Genomic DNA, 2,401 nt, shown 5'->3' with positions numbered 1-2,401 from the left:
TACGTCTCAGCTCGGTTTCATTTAATGCATAACGACTCAGTAGAAGTACCAGCAGTATATAATCTATATGGTAAAATTTCATTACATTATTCAATAATGGGAATTTGCCACGTCATGTGCCAGCTGGCAGTCGTTTCAGCCATGCACGCGCTTAACGAAATTTAAAGGAATGTGTATATATAAATCGTGTGAAGAAAAGAAAGAAAAAGAAAGACACTAAAAACTCATACAAACTCTCTCTCTCTCTCTCTCTCTCTCTCAGCGTGGTTTGATTTGATTACTCACTCTCTTTCTCTTTCTCTTTCTATCTGTCTGTGTTTGAGAATAAAGCTATATGAAACCACTCATCACTGCTTTGTTTCCCTTCATTACCAACGGTGAGTGAGTGAGCGAAAGAGAGTGAGATTTCCAAAAGAGAAAAAATATGTCTGAACTTGTCTTTCCTTGCACATAATAATAATAACAAAAACTATTATCATTATCATTTCTCTGCTCAGCCAAACAAAACACAATCTCAATCTCTCTCTCTCTCTCAGCTTTTGACAGTCCCTGAATCATTCACATAACTGCAAATAGTCTTTTCTGTAATAAAATCTCACTGTTAAAGCGTCAAACACTCGCTACTGTGCCTATATATACATATATATATATATATATATATATATATATATATAGACGCGAAACGCTGAACATGGACAGGTCGTACAGCTCGATACGACTACACCACCACCGCCATCGGAGAGAGAACCCTAGCTTCTCTTCGTCTCTTCTCGATTCCATTTACCGATCCATTGACGGCGAGGAAGACGAAGTCACGGCGGAGAGAGAGCTCATATACTACAGAGAGACCATGCGGAAGAACCCCCGAGCCGCCTCGGACGACCACGAGACGGCGAATTTCCGGCGATCCTGCTTGATCGAGAACTGGATGGAGAAGAAGTCCGCCGAGAAAGGCGTTTCCGTTCGCCGGAGCTCCACCGCGGATTACGACGCCGCAAGGCCTCGGAGGAGCCACGTCGTCGCGCTGATGAACTCGAATTCGACCTCCTCGGAGTCGAGTTCCGGCGGAGGATTCTCCTCATCGGAATCAGATCGCGCAACGAATCGCCGCCCGAAACCCATCCGAACGAGCTTCTCTGCTCCGCCGCCGGATAATCCGCGGCTCTTCGGCTCGCACGGCCAATCGGCGTCACAGAAGCCGGGAAAGCGCGAGAGCAGCTTCGTGAAGACGAAATCTAGGGCTCTGAAGATCTACGGCGATCTAAAGAAGGTGAAACAGCCGATTTCACCAGGCGGAAAGCTCGCGAGCTTTCTCAACTCTATATTCACGAAACCGAAGCCGTCCTCCGGCGCCGGTGCCGGCGCCGGAAACGCGACGACGTGCTCTTCGGCGTCTTCGTTTTCTCGATCGTGCCTGAGCAACACTCCGTCTTCGCGAGGCAAGTTCAGCGAGGGAAGCGCGAAGCGATCCGTGAGGTTTTGCCCTGTGAACGTGATCGTCGACGAGGATTTCCGTACGATCGGCCACAAGAGAGACGAAGAAGATCACCGAGATCCGTACGATCGCCGGCGAGTTCAGGAGGTCGCAATCGACTTACTGAAGGGATACCAGAGGAAGAGCACCACCAAAAAAGACGTCGAAATGAGTGACGTGGCTAGCTATCGTAAAAACGACGTGAATGGGTTTCAAAACGACGACGAAGACGAGGACGACGATGACGCGGCAAGCTATTCGAGCTCGGATCTCTTCGAATTGGACAACTTCGAGCGATACCGCGAGGAATTGCCGGTCTACGAAACCACGCACTTCAACACCAATCGAGCCATTGCTAACGGCTTTATTTTGTAATTTCATAATTAATCAAATGGAAAAAGAAAAATATGATGAACATGGTTGGGGGGAAAAACGGTACAAATTTTATAATTAGCTTTTTTTAATTGGTGTGGGGTTTATTTTATATTTTAGAGAATAATATCTCTCTTTTTTTTTTTGTGCTATGACTACTAATTCACCGCCTTGTTTTTTTCTAGCTAATGGAGTGTTTTTTGTTTGTTGCATATTATTTTTATTTTTGCAATTGAGATTAACTAATAATATTCTCTAGAAAAAAAATAAAATAAAGATGAAACAAAAATGGTTATGAAGATGATGATCAATATAGATTAAAGGGTGAGGTTAAAGCAAAGGCAGATTTTCTACACTTATCATCTATTGTGCATGAAAATAGACAACTTTACTTTTTCCCTATTACCATTATCATGTGGGGTTTTCCTTTTCACTTGCTTCAAAATAACACTATCTTCACTATCAATTTTTTTTACAACTGGACGTTTACAAAAGAGAGGTTAAACAGCTTGTCCTTATTTCTCACTAATGGCTCTACATTTTAACATATATCAT

At 43.7% G+C, this 2,401-nt stretch overlaps 1 protein-coding gene across 1 annotated transcript; it reads left to right on the top strand.

The window, feature by feature from the left end:
- Nucleotides 1-231: 231 nt before the first annotated feature.
- LOC149385717 (protein BIG GRAIN 1-like A) lies at nt 232-2,058 on the top strand. Its single transcript, XM_089626849.1, has one exon. The coding sequence runs from the start codon at nt 692-694 to the stop codon at nt 1,847-1,849; it is 1,158 nt and encodes a 385-aa protein (XP_089482975.1). The 5' UTR covers nt 232-691; the 3' UTR covers nt 1,850-2,058.
- Nucleotides 2,059-2,401: the final 343 nt, after the last annotated feature.

The sequence above is a fragment of the Urtica dioica genome, chromosome 9, assembly GCF_054948205.1.
Source record: "Urtica dioica subsp. dioica isolate 48M chromosome 9, U.dioica_male_clone48M_v1_H2, whole genome shotgun sequence".
NCBI lineage: Eukaryota > Viridiplantae > Streptophyta > Magnoliopsida > Rosales > Urticaceae > Urtica > Urtica dioica.
The sequence above is the reverse complement of the archived record's forward strand: the minus strand, read 5'-3'. Positions and strand labels throughout refer to the sequence as shown.

Bases quoted from the DNA above. Each gene is read 5' to 3' on its own strand.
- LOC149385717 (XM_089626849.1), top strand. From the start codon at position 692: ATGGACAGGTCGTACAGCTCGATACGACTACACCACCACCGCCATCGG.